Here is a 15,556-nt window from a genome sequence, read left to right on the forward strand (position 1 = left end):
CCGGCTTCTGTCTCCTTCCCACAGGAAGCCAAGCCTGTATTGCCTGGGGCTTTGGTTCTCCTTGGAGAAATGAGGCATTTGCCCAACATGACTCTGCTCTTATTTAGGTGTGGCATCCAGCCTGGGTCTAAATGCATGGCCCTCTCTGCAAATCAGAAGCTTAGTGGGAGGCATTTTGCTTGGTTGAAACAGTAGGTCGGCTCCTAAGGAGATCTTTCTGTTTCGGTGCCCAGCTGCGGGAGTCTTTATGATACAGACAGGGTGGGGCCTTTAGTAGAAAGTTACTGAGAAAAGGCTCTGGCACCTCAGGTATAATTGATTTTTTTATTAGAGGCAGAGGCCAAGTTTATACCACATCCCCTGTGACATCAGTCAAGCTCAGGAATATTTGAAGACATGGGTATAGGTTTCTGTGATATATCCCTTTAAGTCCCATTAAGTTAGGTACCTACTTTGTTCCATTCTCAATAACCAGTGGATTCCTTGGATACTGACAACCTCCCCAAGGATGCCCATCAATGGGGAGGCAGTGTGGCTTTTAAGAAAAGTTTAGGGGGAAAGAAGCAAATTGGCTCCATCCAACAATGGAATTCAACTGCTTATTCAACATGTGGGGTATTGTTCTCAGTATCCAAAGGTGGGGACTCTCTTAGCAGGGTTACTACCCGTGATTATAGATTTACTTGTCACCTCTAACCAGACTAGGTGCTAAAGCACTTCAAAGCTGCGTTTCTCTCTTTGGCAAGGCCTGTTTTTATGGTTTCAGGCTTACTCCAATCCTGGCTATGAAGAGGAGCCCCCATTTCTGCTTGAGGCACACCTGGCTGGCACATTCGGAGCATCCACCAGATACTCTGAAATGGTTGCCAAGGTACCAGGGAGCAAAGATGTTTAAGCTGGACCATCCCAGCACTTGGTGCAGGCCTAAACAAGTCTGCCCCATTTTATATAAATACTTAGACAGGCATGAAATGGATTTTCTGGATGTCTGGCTTTCCTTCCTGTTGGCTTCTCTCTTCATTTTTGCTGCTGCTTCCTTTTTATTTATTTTTTTCTTTCTGCTTTTTTTTTTTTTTTTTTCTTTTTCTCTTGCTACTTCTGATCCAACCAGGTAGCAATGCATTTTCCAGGGAGCCTTTTAAAATAGTTTCTTCCCTAGTCTATTTAGTGGAAAGGCAAGCTATTTCAGCCTGTCAGGGTCAAAAAAAATTTTTTTTTTAAACAATGTTCCCTTTGCGTTTTTTAAAGTTCAGTGAGAATTCCTTGCCTTTGATAGAATCTACCTAATGTAGAAATTTCCCAGGTTGCAAATGATAAACTCAGCAGCTCTCTTGTTCCCCTCCTATTTTGTTCATAAAGAAGTGTCTGACCCTTCTGATTGCCCCCCTTTCACACAAGCTACCCTCTGGCCATCTGAAGCCACATGGAAACATTGACAACAGAGGTGTGAGCCTCATTGCTCTCGGGGCCTGGCTGATGCCAGCTGACCATAAGCTACCTTCCCACACCACCACTGTCCGAAGACACTTTCTGGGAACACCCAGCCTTTTGGCTCTGGTCTTTATCTTTCAGTTCGGGGCAAGGTAACCTACTGCCCAGGTCTTTGTGTGGTGTGCTACCACACCAGAAACGCAGTTTAACCAAGAACAGAACTTCTTAGACTGGGATGTCAGGTCTGCTGACTAAAAAACACGGAGATTAACACCAGCAAAGAAGCGCTTGTCTGGACTTGGGGGAGCAAATACCTCACTGTAGGGGATACGGCCTGAGATGGAACTTAATGGCTTCCCTGAAAAATGTTTAAAAATGCATGTGGCTCAATTCCATGCTAGCGCTGCAGCAGTCAAAATAAACTGGGCCTGTGAGGGACCAGTGCTTGGAGAGAATGTTATGAATAGACTTATTTTGTGAAGCTGTCACTTAACACGCCCAGAAAAACCAACCAAGGGTACCGTCGGCTTCCTCGGCATTGATTTTGGTTAAATCCCTCCCTCGAATGACCTCCATTTAATTTGGCTAGTTATGTGAGTTTTGTTGCTTTTTCCTAGTTTTCTGGAAAAGAAATTAAACACAGGGGCTACGCAGATGTTGCCCGCTGTGTGGACGAGTTAAACATGCTGGTAAAAACCACCCCCAGCTCACTGAGCGCACCCCACTGGCTTCTGAATGAAAGCCTTGTTACCTGGAAGTGTTTTCAAGATGAAGTTTGGCATTAACCTGTGAAGCCGAGGGAAAGAATCGGCCCTTTCACACACAGCTACCAGTGTCCCACACGTACCCTGAGGTCCGGGTTAGTACGGCGGCCCTCGCTGAGCCTGCACCCTTCCAGAGCTGATAGTTTCCCCTGGTTCCTGGTCGGAAGGACTAGCCCACCTTCTAGCTCAGCCCAGCAAAGATCCCAAATGGTAACCAGCCTGCCTTGCCCTCTAAGAGTCCACCCTAATGACACGGGTAATGTTGGGTTTTGTGTGTTTAAAAAAAAAAAAAAAATGTGCAGCGTATGTTCTTTTTACTCTTGGCAGATGGCCACTTTGCCAGGCTGTCAAGCCTCACCTGATTTATAGGCCTACTGCCACAAATCCTGATTTCTAGAGTTAGAATGAAAACCAGACCCTGACCCACAAAGCCTAAGGCCAGATGTGTGGGCACTATAGGTATAGTCTCCCTGGGGAAACCCAGCCCAGCACAAGGTCCAGACAGCAGCCCTTGAAGGGAAAGCCCCTGCCAGGCCTGTATTCAGCCTGCGGTGACCACCGATAGAGTCGTCAGACAGGTTAGCATCATCTCTCAGGGTTAAAAGGTATTGTGGGTTCTCTGTGGCCCAGGCTAAAGGGGGGGGAATAACCTATTTCATTTTATTTTTTTTTCCAGTTCTCTCAGGCCAGGCACACCACAGCCCTTTGAAACGATCTGTGTCCCTTACCCCACCCATGAATGTGCCAAACCAGCCTCTAGGACATGGATGGATGTCTCATGAGGACTTACGAGCTAGAGGACCCCAGTGCCTCCCATCCGATCATGCCCCCCTGTCTCCACAAAGCAGTGTAGCCTCTTCAGGAAGTGGTGGGAGTGAACACTTAGAAGATCAGAACACTGCTCGTAACACATTCCAAGAAGAAGGTAGTGGTATGAAAGGTGAGTGACTGAACGAGAAACCACTGGGAACAGAGTTGGCCCCTTTATTTGGAGTTAGAAGGGTAAAAAGAGAGGTAGATAGTGAGCAAGAGAGGAGCCCAGTCCTCTCCCCAGGCTTATGCATTGGACCCATCCCTTGCAGAGCTTCAGGGTTAACCATTCCTGGGATTCCCCTTCCTGGGAAGCCTGGGAAGCAGGAGCCAGAGCAAGAGAGGTCAACACTCTTTTTTTTTTTTTTTTTTTTTTAATGCAGGGACTTGTAGGCAGTTAAATGAGTCACAGCTAACTGATAGGATCTACTGTTTGCACATACATTTCTCAGCCTGCCCTGTTTGTAAAGGCGCTCAGCTACTCCAGCCTTCTACCTCCTTGCTGTGGCCAGGGAACCGTCAATAATGTAACAAAACAAACCACAGGATCTTTTTTTTTTAGGTCTTTCTTAATGCAGAATCATAGTAGTGCTTCCTTTCTCTCTCCCTATTCCTTTGATATCCAAAGAAACTTTTAAATTCTTTTCTCTGCATCTGTTTAAGGGACATGAAAAAAATACCACTGAGAATCTCTGACAGTGTTTTAAGCCTGATAACAGATTTGCATACAGGTGATAAAGGCCTTTTTGTGCAGCATAAATAAATGTTTGTACATTGCCCTGTAAATCTGTCCTTTTCTTAACGATACTCATCAGGAGACAGAGATTTCCCAATTACCCGTGATAGGTTCGAAGAGGATACGTGCATTTTGTATTTTTAGACGCTAAGTTGTTCAAGGTCTGGGAAGTCCTTAGGGAAAGATGCTCATCAGGGACACACTAATATGTTTTCGATGGAGAAACAATAACCAGTCATGCTTCTGGGAGTACAGTGCTGAGGGGGGGTCTGGGAGCACCCCCTTTGCTGGCATCCATGGTGCTGAGGTTTTGTGTCTCTGACCTTCCCTTCAAGAAGGATCAGTGTTGACAAAGGAGGCTGTCTACTGAGTCCCCTCTCTGCCATCACAGTGTGGCACAGAAAGACGCCCATGACCACCCAGGGGCCGGCTATGAGAGAGTACCAGGCTGAAACACGGAGCCTGTCCACTAGGGGAATGAAGTGCATTCCTCAAACGTTCCTCTCCCTCAACTGCAGGCCTGTGTGCTCCCCATGCCACCCCCACCCCGTGATGAATGCCCAGAGTGAGTGGGATGTGTCTTGATGCTTTTCTTCTGCTGATACAAGTGGGTCTTTAAAGGTGTTTAACAGGCAGCACAAACAATGGCTCATTTTGGCATGGAGGGGATGTGTGTCCTCTTTCTCTTTCACAGTTTTCGAGGGAATGTGTCATAATTTTGGAGATGTAGCAAAACTCATTTCTGAGTCCACGTTACGTGGTTGTGTGCTCAAGCGGCTGAGCCCCAGGTGACAGGTAGCAGGTGAGGCTCAGCCAGGCTTTAGGTAAGCCTGCAGGGCATCTGTCACTGGGGCACCGGAGCACCTGAGGGACCAAGGGAGGCAGGGTCAGCCATTGTTCTGGACTAGCTTCTTCCCAGGCGAAGTGGAGTGTCTGGTGGCACGTTTCTGAGAAAACATATGTGCGATTCTAATTGGTAACTGAGGGAAGGAGGCCTTGGCCTTTGTGTTCAAGGGCGAGGAGGGTCCTGTGGGAAGGCCGTTCTCTAGGATACAGACCTCTCCTAGAGAGGAATGCTGGTCCTGTCTGGTTATAAGAGGGTTGCTTTCTTTTCTTTTTTCTTTCTTCCTTTTACTTTTCTTTCTTTCTTTTTCTTTCTTTCTTCCTTTTACTTTCTTTTTCTTTCTTCCTTTTACTTTTCTTTCTTCTTTCTTTCTTTCTTTCTTTCTTTCTTTCCTTTCCTTTCCTCTTTCTTTCTCTTTCTTTCTTTCTTCTTTAATGTACACCTTCAACATTCTCCCAAAGTAGTTAAAAGTATGCTCACTGTGTGCTGTCATGGTGAGGTGAGAAAACAATAATGAGAGCATTCTTTTAATGTTTTTATTTATTTATGAGAGAGAGAGATAGAGACAGAGCACGAGTAAGGGAGGGACAGAGAGAAAGGGAGACACAGAATCTGAGGCAGGCTCCAGGCTCTGAGCTGTCTGTGCAGAGCCTGACGTGGGGCCTGAACTCACAAACCGTGAGATCATGACCTGAGCCGAGGACGGATGCTTAACCAACCGAGCCACCCAGGCACCCTGCGAGCACGTTTTTAAAGAGAAATGAATGAGAGGAAAATTGAACCAATTTCTTATTGCTGTTTTAGAATAAAAGTCAAAATCAAAGTTCAAGGAATATCCCACATATAAGCTTCTTCTATTCTTTTCTTCAGAATTGATAAGAATTGTCTCCTCAGAGATTCTTCAGTCAGAAAGTTGCAGATAAGCGCTTATATCCAAGAGTTTCTTTATAGGCCCAAGGGATATGGTCAGAAAACAAGCTATTTGGTGACCGGATGAAACAGTGGACTCTTTCCTATGTATATCCACCTTCTGCTGACCTATTGAACTGCTTGCTCCAAAGAATTGGTTTGGGATTCAAAATATAAAGTCCATAGCAAAGCAAAGGGCAAAACATATTTGAATGAGGACATGAGACACAATGAAGGATTCTGTTTGTGGGATAAGTGTATTCACAGTTCAGCTGATAGGTCAAGCAGTAGATATGTCCATACCCCAAAACAGTAAGCATCCAGAGTCAGGGTCCAAAAGCATCCAAAAAGCCACCCCCTGGCTATGCCTGGAGAGGTCTTCTCGAAAAGGCCACTGCTCAACTCTGTCAGCAGAGACTATCCAGAGTGGCCTTCCAGGACGCACCCAGGAAGCAGCCCTCACCATGCCCAGCCTAAGAGGTTCTCATTGGATCCCTACGTCCAAGAGCAGACACCCGTTTTAAGTTTCCAAATTAATTCATACTTTCTGGGAAATGAAATATGAAATCTAAGGCTGTGCTTCTAAAAAGAGCCAGCTCTTCCTCTCGAATTCACATCTCTTTCTTTCTTGGGACCAGGTCCTCTGGCAGAATTATCAGCCCTTTGAGGCTACTTTCCGGTCCACCTCGGGATGCCATCACTGCATTGCTATTTTCCTACATTTAAAAAAAAAGCCTAGTATATAGAAACAACAAGGTATCTGCGGTCGAATTTGGAGGAGTTCCAGATCTCCAGAAGATGCATGTCAGCCCTCCCCCTACACCTTGGGAAAAGGATAAAAAGTCACCAGAATTGAGCTGAATTTAGTATGAATTCATCTTTCTTGCCAACAGCTCTGCATACCTTGCTGAAACATTGTTCATCTATTCCTTCCTTTTCATCTGGACAACCTGCCAGGTTTGGCTACGAACCGTCCCTTAGGAATGTGCCTCTTGGGTCAAAAGTGTGAAATAAAGCTCACGGCCCAGCATTCTTCTTTTTAAGATTTTCACAAACATCGATCTCTCCCTCTTTTGTCTTGGTGTCAGCACACCCTGTCAGGGATCGTCACGAAGTTCTCTCCCAAGTAGACCAACTTGTGCTCTCAGAGGATTAACATCATCTGTCTGCTTTGCTTTGTTTTTCCTTTTATAGTAAATACCCATCCTGAAGATGTAAGTCAGCTCCAAAGCACAGATTGGATGTCCCTCAGGGTAGGGATCTCGGACTAATCTCAGGGTAAAGCAAGAATGGGATTAGCTACTGAAGTAGAAATTAATGAACAGAAGTGGGAAACAGCAGGAATATGAGAGTTCCCCCCGCCCCCCGCCCCTTAACATGCCCTGTGGAGGCTACTGGTTATACATGTTTGGATCAGATATGCTGATTGTGGTTTCTAAATTCAGTTGTCCTTGTTTGCAGAAATGTCACCGTAACATTTCCCAGGGGAAGAATCCCAGATTCATGATTCCCGAGTCGATACTCAGTTATGTCCTCCTTCCCCTCGGTGCCAACATGAGTGGAATGTGCTCTCTTACCTCTTCTCTCATGCAAAGCCTTCAGGTGGCCGAGAGGAGAAAAAAGATACTCCCATAATTTCCTGGAAGGAGAAGAAAATATAGAAGAGCAGAAGTCCATTGGGGGAGGGAGCATTCCTGCCCCTCATTTTAGCACCATGTCCTCGGAAATGATGTGTAGACGCAACGCACAAAGACTTCTCAAAAGGCCAGCGCTGTTGATGAGTGATGTGGCTGTGTTCTACGGGAGCAAAGAGAAAAAAAGAAAGACTTATTAGGTTTTACTTTAGTCCTTATCAAGTCAGTTGACTTTTAAGCACCTGCTGAGAGAAGCTTGGGGCTAGTTACTGGGGAGACAGAGAAGAAACAGATTGTACCTGCCTCAAGGGAGTCCTGTCACATGAACAACAAACAGGTACCTGATGCAGGTGTATGGCTGTGAAAATGTCTTGTCTTCGGAGACTTGTGCTGGGTCAGACAGGCACCAAGGAGGTCCCTAATGCAAAGTGGAGAGAAGTCAAGGAAAGTTCCTGAGGAGGAGAGTCCTGGAGCTGAGTCTTGAAGCATGATTAAAGTTAGCCAAGTATATAAGGGAAGGGAAGGGCATTCTGTGCAAAGGGAGAAGAATACATGAAAGCATGGTGATGGGACAGGTTGACTGAGTGCATCTATGGCTCAAGTGTCACATGGGAAAGAAGTCTGGGGAGAGGGGAAAACCAGATGCTACGCTTTGCGAAAGATCTGACGTTGATAGAAGCTGTTGAAGGCATTTAGCAGCAGAGCGACCTGCTTACGTTTGCTCATTAGAAATCAGACCCTAGCAGAAGTGTTGGGGGGACATGGAGGAGGGGATGAGGGGCAGGGGAGTCTGGACTGGGAAGCCAGCTGAGAGGTGGGGGATATTTTAGTGACTGAGGAGGAGAACGAGGTGGGACCAAGGCAAGCAGCAGCAAGAATGGATTCAAAGGAATGTGTCTGTGTGGTCTTCGTGAGGTAGAATTGAGACAGCTCAGAACTGAAAGTGCGCTAGTTAAATGCAGATGGTGCTCTGGAGCAGGAGGAATTGAGGACGATGCCCAGGTTTCTTCCTGGGACAGCTGGATAGCCCATGGTATCATCTAAGGCAAAGAGCATATAGAAGAAACAGATTGAGGGCCATTGTGAAGCATGGGGAGTACGAGAACCTACAGAACTTTCCAGTGGAGGTGGGCCAACACTGTGGTGCACCATGTTCTTCCCTGGCACAGCCTCCCTGAGCTCTGGCTCCTCTCCTCACCTGCACAGGTTGAACATTCTGCCTACCTGTAGGGAAACTCACGTGGGAGACTCCCTTCCAGATTCCTGGCTAGTAAGGCTCATAGATTTGGGCTCCTCCGAGTGAGAGGCTCCATGACTTTCTCATTGCAGTCGTCAGTGTGAAAGGGGTAGAGGTTACGGTCTGTTTCTCTTGATATATGCTTCAGCCTCACCATAATGGGTTAACATTAACTGGGTTGACTTACGATGTGTTGCTGTTATATTAGTACAAAATATGGAGGTAACTGAAACTGTTACATTGTTTGTCTATAGACATAAAAAAGGTTAAGAAGGAAACTGTGGCTTCAGGAACCTTGATAGAAACACAGCAGTTAAGAGTGGAGGGGACCAGGGACTGCAAAAATAGGCTTAGGTTGCCTTTTCTAGGGAGTCTTTCTTAGATGAAATGTAAGTAAACTTTTTTTTTCCACAGCAAAGGAAATATATTGCCTAGTCTGAAGTAGCCAGTTGTGGGGTTTTGAGTTGTTTTTGAAATGTAAACCTCTGAACTTCTGCCTGTCTTAGAATGAAATTAGAAAAATTATTGAGAAGTGTGATTCTCTTAAAGACAAAGAACCCCGACAGACACCTTCTTGAGCAAGATTGTGAATACAGCATTTCTGAGGGTCATAAAGGTGTAAGTGACAGAGTGGGAGGGGGCTGAGACACTCTTCTGCATGGCTGTCATGGCAACAAGCCACTGTTTTCTGAATGTTGACTTTCTAGACGCTGTCTTGAATTCGTCTAACTTCAAGGCCAGGATTTAGTAAATTTACCTTACTTTCTTTACTCCCAAATACCAGCATATAGCCTGCATGGATACGTCCTAATGGGCTCAGATTGTGTCCCCTCTTCGAAGGTAGGCAGAAGGCTCCTTGTCCTTGAAAAGCAAATTTCCTGGATTCCCCCAAATTCTAAGGGTCATGAGTCTTTTAACCACCCTTCCTTGCCAAGTGTGTGTCTTCTGCTGCAGTGCTTTAAGAACTGTGCGGGCACGCAGAGGGTAGCTTGCGACGTGGAACCCAGCCGCTATTTAATGACGCAAAGCAAGCTGCGTGTGGAAAACCACTTATGAATGTCACGGCTAACGGAAACTGAGAAATTGAGTCCCTGCACTTGTATCCAAACCCTCTAAGTGGGTATTTCACTCAACCTGTTTCTTCAGAGACCCACACATGCTCCCCATCAGCATGGAACCCCTCCTGGAGGCCACCATGGACACTTCCCAGGACTGAGGAGCGTGCTCACAGTTCACAAGAACCATAGACCAAGGCGCCTTCTTCCTTTCGCTCAGAGGCTAGAACAGCACTGAGCTATTCATTCTGCTCTGGCCAGAAAGAGACAGGCATCAGTAATATCGATGATATTCCTAGATTTCTGCTTTGGATTTGAAAGGAATCTTTCCCCTCTCACTTCAACACTGAAGAGTTAGCCTCTTCTTACCCCTCAGTTGGCTCACTCCTCTCCCTCAAAGACCAAGGATGCAGTTGTTTCCCGGGAAGAGAGAGAGTTGTTTGAGAGTAGCCTGGCTCTCTGTGGTGAATGGGAGTTTCTCTTCTGTCTGCAGGTACCAGGACCACCACAAGGTGAGGCTCCTTGTGGAAACCAAGGCTGTTCGCGTTTCTCTCTTCCAGGAACGTTTTACTCCCTGCCCTTTATGATGCTTCCCATATTGAGCCCTTCTGCAGTATCGGTTCCATCTTTCAATCTTGTGGAGCCTCTTTGTTTGTGAGGCAGGTGCTGCATGGCCTGCTGAGTGGTATTTGCAGCCATTCCAGCAGCAAATATTTGAAAAAAGCAGCTCAAGTTCTACTTGGAGCCCAGCCTCTGTGTGAGCTGTTGTGCGCACCACAGAACCTCTCTGTGGCTGGTTTGTCCAAACTCTAAAAGGGGAAATAGAACTCAGCATAATTGGAAATTGATCCCATTGGTAAAGACCATCAGGTACACACAGAGCATGGAAAAGATGAGTGTAGCACTGTGCCCAAAAAAGGCCTTGTGAAGATAAACCACTATGGACTGCAACAAGATCTAGAAGGAGCTTTGTGAAAGACGGACACTGTGCACAGGGGCCACTATCTGCACATAGTGCTTTCTCCTTTAAACCTGCTACCCTTCAGCTTCCTCCTCCCAGTTTTCTTCATGGGCTTCTCTTCTCACACCTTCCCCTAAATGCCTCATGATCCCAGGGCTCCATCTTAGCTCACCCCTGTTCTCATTCCATGCTCTTTCCCTAAGTGACCTCACCCACTTCCATGGCTTCAAGCCACCACCCACCACGTGCTGCTGACAAGTTCTCCGGCTCAGACCTCGCTTCAGAGATCCTTCTAGTTGACTTTTCCACCTGGATGGCTCAAAGGCAGTGACACTCGGCCAACATGAAGTAGAGCTCCCCATCTCTCCCTTGCCACCCCAAACCTGCTGCCCCCCTGTACTTTCTGTCTTCCCAAGCTTGAAGAAGAAGAACCACCAGTCTCACTCACATTCCCTATCCCCTGATCTTCAAGCGCTGTCCATTTATATCCTTTCCTTCTCACCACCGCCCTTCCAAGCCATCTCCAAGGGCTTCGGTTCATCTCCCAGCCTCCACTCCCACATCCCCTCGTCCAGGCTTTACACTGACAGCCGTCACCTTTCTCACATACTCATCTGATAGTGCCTCTGCTGCCCAGATTTCAGCAGTGCCTCATCACCCAAACATGAGGCCTACTGTCCTTGTTTCAGCATTAGAGATCTCAATCATTGGACCCCTGCCTATTTGTCCCACCTTGTTACTTACTATCATTCACCCAAGTGCTTGCTCAGCCCCAAATGCTCTCTTAGCTCTGTGCTTGCTAATATGCTGTTCCTGCCTCCTCAGATAATGCCCAGTGATTCCAGGACTGCTGCTACTTTGAAGCTATCCCTTACTCCCCAGGGCAAATCAGAATGCACATTCTGCCTGCCTAGAACTCTGTTCTGTGCCTGCCTAGAACTTTGAGTTGACTTAGCACTTCTCCTTCAACTATTATAAATGTTTTGTGTGAGTCAGCTATTCTCTTTGGATTAAAAGTTCCTTGATGGCAGGGACATGCCTGGCCCCCACAGCAAACTTTCAAAATGTTGAGCAAATATCAGGATGCTCACACTTGCCAAGGAAGTCAACCCAGCATAGAGCAAAAGCATCTTAATCTTTCCCACTCTGCATAAGAGAGTGACTTTCTAGTCGTCTGGGATCTCCATTGGCTTGTCAAGCAGAAGCAGCCCAGATGAAGCTAAATGGCTATGTGCCAGCCAGAGGTGGGAGCCCAGGAGGCACGCATGACATCAATCACGTATCTGCTCCCAAAGGAAATACCCCTGCTTGTCTGTGTCTCTCAACCGTAGCCACAGCTTTGCAGAATGAAAAACCACAATATCTGAGGTTATATGAGGTGGTTCTTAGCTTTGCATCCAACCCTGTGGCACCTGGTACACAGGAAAGGACCTGAACTTTTAGCTCGACTTTGCCTCTGGGTAACATCATCACAGAATCTAGCATCCAAGTCATTGGAGTTCCTGGCTTGGGAGGAGTGAAATGGTCCGGGTGCTCTTGCTTCTCTGGTTTATTTCCCTCCTAAAGGAGTTTTGTTTTAATTCCTGGCAAAAGAAGGTACCTTGTCTCCAACCAGGGGATGAAAGATTAGTAGGCTATGTTCTTAAGAACTGGGATTTCTTCTTCTTTGTTCATCAGTTCATGTTTCAGGAAGGAGAGCTCTTCAAGCACACAACACCGAGCTAGGCACTGAGACACTCGCTATACAAGCAGAGTCAACATGTGCCTGCCTCAAGGGAATATACGGCCAAGAGGAGCTTACATTTCCCAGCAACATTATCTAGAAGTAACTTCTCAGGAAGGCCTAACTCACCGTGTTGTGTAGGAACCTTTTGTAGGAAGACAATTCCCAATGACCCGCATTTTGACTAAACAGGTGAGGCAGGCCCTTCCAGCCCTCTAATAGAAATTCTAGTTGTCAGATATTTTGTGGAAAGGAACTAGTATTGATTGGAGTATTAGTCTTGACAAGCCCAGACTTGCATCCCGCTCTCCCCAACTCTTAAAACCCTACATTGTTCTCTTGGCATATAAAATACCCAGTTTTTAACATGATTTAGTAGCTGAGGACTCTGTTTTATCATTGGTGGATTTTGCATGATTCAACTGTAGGGCACCCAGTGAAAATCTGGCCCATGAGATGCTCTGTAATCTCTGCAACAGATTTTGCCCAAGTGTGCCTTGGGGTTACCCAGACTTCCCTGAATCATGATCAGTGAGTTTTCTGAGCAGCAACTTGGGGCTTTTCAAAGTAGCAAACATGAATCCTGGTGCCAAAGTTGTTAACAAGTTATTGGCCCAAGAGCCAGAGCTGTTGTTATTTGCCTGGTCACTCTGCAGACGTATTAGCATTGTTTCAGCAACAACAAGACATGATGGAGAATAAAGTCTGGTAAAACAGGTCCAGGATGTCGCAGGAAGGACAGCACCGGAGTCCGAGCTGGCAGGGTCTGGACTCTACCGAACTACAGTTTGAGTCGAGGAGGATGTTAGGGGTCCGTACTATGTGCCTGGGGAAGCCTTGTCTCTGTGGTTACTGATGATCCCAGAGGGACCCTCTGCTTGTCACTGTAGAATGAAGGGCCTCCAAGCACAAAATCAAGCCTGGTTTTGTTCCCCCAGGGGGCCTGAAATCAGGGCCTGATTTCAGAGGAGGCCAGGTTTCTTTAATCAATCCCAGTTAACTACTTTAAAAATTGAAAATTGGAAGGTTCCCACTTACTCTGGAGTGTTTGTCAGTGCCTCAGAATAAAGCACGTGGAAATAGACAGTATATCGTAATCAACATGGTTAGTAATGGGTAACACTTTATAGGAAACATGAATAACATTTACCCAGTGCATCAACATTTCTAAGTACTTTGCAGTCATTGTTTACCCAGCCCTAGCACTGACGGGCTGTTTGGCCCTCATCTCACGAGAAGTTGATATGACATAGGAAAAAGCTAGGAATTGGGAGGCCTGGTTCTAGTCCCCAGTTCACCACATACTCCATAAACTAGACTTAATGACTTAATTTTGCCATCTGTAAAATGAGCAAGGAGTGGAGGAAGCTGATTCTAGAGATTTCTCAAAGATCCCATCAGCGCAGAAATGCTAAAGAGCATGCACAAGGGCTTTGCTTTGGTTGTACTTAGCAACAAGGTGATAACTCTCATGAATTCTGATACTATTTCTATTAATTTTCCCAACTCGAGAATCCCAGATTTGGGCTTATTTCAGATCTGCTTTGGAATTTCTATTATCCTATGGTCTAAGCAATCCCTGGGTCCTTCCAGTCTTGGTACATTTGTCGTCAATATTCAAGCAAAAGGTCAGAGACACATCCAGATACATTCCATAACTTGGAGAAGTGGTCAGCGGACACACACACACACACACACACACACACACACACAAGCGATAGTTTGGAGTCTAGGATGCCCTTATTCCCACTGGGGCACAGGAAGGCAGAAGAAGGATTAGGCTAAGAATGACAGCAACCCCACCCGTGGGTCCTACAGTTGCCTGGTTTACCTATCACTGTGGAAGCAGAGGAAGCAGCATGTGGAGAGCTACACTGAACCTAGAAAGAAGTTTTCTTTGAGATGAAGACTCATCATGCGTAGTTTTAACATTCTAAGTCAGTTCTCTCCAAATCAAGGGGTTCCTTGCCATAGTTTTGGTCATGAATCCCTCTGAGAATCTTATGGAAACTATGGATGATTTCTGCCCAGAAAAGTAAACATATTTACAAATTGGGATATAATTTTAGGGAATTCCTATATGCCCTGAAGCCCATGGACCCCAAGTTAGCCACCCCTAGTCTAAAGTAGTATAAGGGAGCCCAACAGCAGGAATATCAGGGCTAGACCAAGATTTCAAAGTCCAGAATTTGCTGCCAAAATTGAATTGAACAAGTAGTAACATAAAGGGTTTTTTTTTTTCTTTTTTTCCCTCTGACCATCACCCTCCTTTCCTTTCTCTATTCCCATATCTTTTGTCATCTCTTCTCGTTCCCTTTCAATTTCTCTCCCCATCTCTTGCACATCTTGCACCACAGATGTTCCAGCCTGGTTAAAAAGCCTCCGCCTGCACAAGTACGCTGCTCTTTTCTCCCAGATGACCTATGAGGAAATGATGGCCCTTACTGAGTGCCAGCTGGAGGCTCAGGTATGTGCTTCAAGGGACCATCCTCTGAGAAGGTGCCCCAGGTGGAACCTGAAGTTGAAGCCCAAGATATACCTTGTTTGGACCCATACCTATTCCCACCTAGTAGCTTGCCTTATTCTAGGAACTGTCAGGTGCTGGCCAGCATTGCATGGTGAGTAAGGCTGGGTTCTTGCCTTCGGGGTCCAGTAGGAGATGGAGACCAGCAGGTAACTCTAAGGCAAATGAGGCTTAGTGAGAAAGAGTATGTTGAAAAAGGTATGACCTAGGTGCACGCTCTACATTCAAGGTGCCAGGGAGGAATCAGTAGAGTGGCCTAGAAGTAACCTTTGACCAAAGCCTCAAAGAGTCTGTGTCCCTGCTTTTGCTTTCCTTGCCCCATCTCTCCATCTGGCCAACTAGGGTTTGTTTGGACAATGACAGATTGGTTGTGTGTTGTCCAGTCTGGTTTTCAAATCAGCTAACTTCTAGTAGTTAGTGAGTCGAAGCACCAGATCATGCCTCAGACCTTCCCCAACATTTTTCTAAAAGCATGTTCAGATTGGACTCAGCTGAGGTTGGAGTACGTTGTGCAAAATCCTTTTTCTTCTAACTACCTTGAATAACATGGGATAGTCACAGAGAATGAGATTACCCCAGGTCTCAGATTTCATTTCCCTATGTGTGCCCATAAAAGGACAATGTTCTCCCTTCCTTCTAAGGCATCTTTCCCCAAGTGTGGATGCCAAAGGCTAGGCCAGTCGACAGACCCCCCTCAAAACTAAGCATGCTTCGTACCATGCTGTGCTCGAGTAAATAAATCTGAGCAATGTCTTTGTTTCCCTTGGTTAAAATGCCATTTGCATGTTTCTAATTGACCTCAGTTTTCCTTCGAGCAATGATTTAAAAGAATTAATGGTCTGAATAAGCTAACAGTATTTCCCTTGCAGGAAGAGGAGATTGTACCATTTGGGGCAGGACTGCTCTGGAAGCATACCTCCCAGCACAT

The 15,556-nt window shown here is 46.1% G+C and overlaps 1 protein-coding gene across 6 annotated transcripts in view; it reads left to right on the forward strand.

Moving 5' to 3' along the window:
- Nucleotides 1-15,556, forward strand: part of SAMD4A (sterile alpha motif domain containing 4A) — a 207,795-nt gene that overhangs the window by 155,140 nt on the left and 37,099 nt on the right. For 3 of the 6 annotated variants that reach the window (XM_042989732.1, XM_042989731.1, XM_042989735.1), the window contains exons 3-4: nucleotides 2,872-3,135; nucleotides 14,462-14,571. In XM_042989732.1, coding sequence (XP_042845666.1) covers nucleotides 2,872-3,135; nucleotides 14,462-14,571 — 374 coding nt within the window. Of the gene's footprint in view, nucleotides 1-2,871; nucleotides 3,136-6,981; nucleotides 7,466-14,461; nucleotides 14,572-15,556 lie in introns of those variants that run through there. The other 3 variants (XM_042989734.1, XM_042989733.1, XM_042989736.1) reach the window with 2 other exon arrangements.

This window comes from Panthera tigris, chromosome B3 (genome assembly GCF_018350195.1).
Source record: "Panthera tigris isolate Pti1 chromosome B3, P.tigris_Pti1_mat1.1, whole genome shotgun sequence".
Classification (NCBI taxonomy): Eukaryota; Metazoa; Chordata; class Mammalia; order Carnivora; family Felidae; genus Panthera; species Panthera tigris.